A 2,125-nucleotide genomic window follows, 5' to 3' on the forward strand; every position below is an offset into this window, starting at 1 on the left:
ATGATGTTACCCACATTCGTTACTATTTGCGCAGGCTCTTATGGTGTGGGGATAAACGTATATAGCACAAAAGCATGGAGACTTGCTGTAGTAAGTAATTGAGAGATGACGACAAGGCTTCCTCAATTCCTAGGAGTACCTGTGGGGCTCAGTCCATGCATTGCAAGGAGGGCTGTGAACTATACTCAGTGTGCGGTTTGTCCTGCAGGTTGTAACATAAATAGGGCTCTTTTGCTCCGTAGGATCCGATTGATCCCATGCGCTCAGCAGCAATCCGACCCCTCCAAGATGACATCTGAGCGTTTCATCTCTCGAGCACTGTTAGTTTATACCTGGAGGATACCTGACCGCCGCTAACACTTGGTAGACCGATAAAAGACCTACTGCTGCCCCCAGAAGCTGCCGGACAGCAAGGATTGACCGCTGTGCGACCAGAACCTGCAGACGCATCCACCACAATCCGGAACGCGGATCCTGAAGAGGAGAAGCCAGCTCCTTCCGCGAATGCGAAGAAAATTCCCTTCGAATGGGACAACTCCGGTTCAAAGGCCGCAGCAAGTAGGCGGAAGGATCAGGCTCGGGCATCACAAAGGCGTCGTAATCGAATCAAGCAGAACAAGAGCTTAATGGCAGATGTCGATGCGTACTCGAGCGAGGTTGGCAAGCTGTCGGACTTGGTGTTGCAGCAAAGAGCTCAATTGCTTATCCTGAATGAATTCAAGGAACTGGTGTTGGCTAAGCAGACGGAGCGTGCCCTGGCAGTTCTGGGTGGTCGTCCACAGGTACTTTCCACTTACGTTCCCCAGCTTCGAGTTCTGCTAACCACCTCCATAGCCACTACTGTTGGTTTCTAATACATACAGGTCCATAAAACACTTTGTCAGATACTGTGGCAACTACGTTGTTTCAGTACCGTGGAATGACCCGTGCATGGACTTCGAAGTATATTACAAGGACGGAACAGCAGGGCAGGTGCGATGGCGAGTAACGATGCCATTAAAATTGCAGGCCACGAGGTATCTCGACGTCCAGGAGGATTCGCAAAAAGCCGAGCTTGCTAAGGGGCTGTTGCCTACGGCAGAATGGACGTTTTTCGAAAGTCTGAATATCACCAAGACGAATTCTATGCTCTTGGAATTTGAATAGGATGAACTCGCATTTGGCCATTCAGAAGGATGCAGGTGTTTCATAGAGTTGCACTTTTTCTACAGGGTTGGGAAAATAGAATAACACTCTGATGCTCAGTTAATGAAGCAGGGCATCTTTATCCTCACCGGTAGGGTCCTATCCTGCAGACTGATTAAAGGCCCCCACATGAATCATAGACTTTCACAAATAATCGTCGCGATGAGTAGAAGCAAATACCATAAGCCTAGTCCTCGAATTGTTGCCGAAGATGCCACATTTCCAGACGCTTCAGCAGGTCTCGTAGGACCAAGTTGTGTAGGAGCAGGCAAGTCAGATACTGTACCAGCCTCCACCGTACTAGCAGTTGGCAGTGTGAATGTCGGGATTATCAAAGTCAATGGCACGAAGGCATTGTTCCAGGCTATCGTTCCAGTTGTGTTCGTGCTTTGAGCGGTCGCCATTTTGTTTCCGCCCCAAGCGTCAGTGGTACGGTCGCTCAGAGTGTTATCGCCTGCAAAGCCTTCAATACTATAACTTGTCAACTTTGGAACATAGCAATGCGATTGGCTTACAGCAAGCTACTTACTGAGTTTGTGCATGTGATGCTGGCTGAGAAGTTCCGATGGCCGTTCAGACTTGGCTCAGTAGGGCAGTTGCACCAGCTTCAATTGATCCAGCTACACAATGGTACGGCTTCGTTACCTAGACCTTACCTAAGCTGTTAGAGACATTGTGGGGAACGAAATCTGCGTGGAATTTCTTACCTTAGCCTCTGGCGAAACCTGGCTACTGTCCTGCGTTTCACGTGATCGGTGTATATTATCGAGGAACTAAAGGTATTCCAAGAGAATAAAGTGAGGGACTCGAGAAGAAGAATGGCCTCATATTTATGTTGTCCTTTCTGTTAGTTTTGCCTTCACCTCTAAACCAAATCAGGAGAAATGCTTGAGCCACCGTTTTCCCTTGCGCATGGACGTCAACAGTAGGCTATATCGCT

The 2,125-nt window shown here is 48.6% G+C and overlaps 2 protein-coding genes across 2 annotated transcripts; one reads left to right on the forward strand and one right to left on the reverse strand.

Moving 5' to 3' along the window:
• Positions 1-288: 288 nt before the first annotated feature.
• PENARI_c289G00362 (uncharacterized protein) lies at positions 289-1,146 on the forward strand (the record flags this gene model as incomplete). Its single annotated transcript, XM_022638263.1, has 3 exons — positions 289-320; positions 368-782; positions 835-1,146. The coding sequence occupies 3 exons, from the start codon at positions 289-291 to the stop codon at positions 1,144-1,146; spliced, it is 759 nt and encodes a 252-aa protein (XP_022481881.1).
• Positions 1,147-1,319: 173 nt separating this feature from the next.
• Positions 1,320-1,656, reverse strand: PENARI_c289G01103 (uncharacterized protein; the record flags this gene model as incomplete). Its single annotated transcript, XM_022638264.1, has 1 exon — positions 1,320-1,656. The coding sequence occupies exon 1, from the start codon at positions 1,587-1,589 to the stop codon at positions 1,320-1,322; it is 270 nt and encodes an 89-aa protein (XP_022481880.1). The 5' UTR covers positions 1,590-1,656.
• Between the last annotated feature and the right edge of the window lie 469 nt (positions 1,657-2,125).

Source organism: Penicillium arizonense (genome assembly GCF_001773325.1).
Source record: "Penicillium arizonense strain CBS 141311 chromosome Unknown PENARI_contig289, whole genome shotgun sequence".
In the NCBI taxonomy this organism is placed as follows: domain Eukaryota; kingdom Fungi; phylum Ascomycota; class Eurotiomycetes; order Eurotiales; family Aspergillaceae; genus Penicillium; species Penicillium arizonense.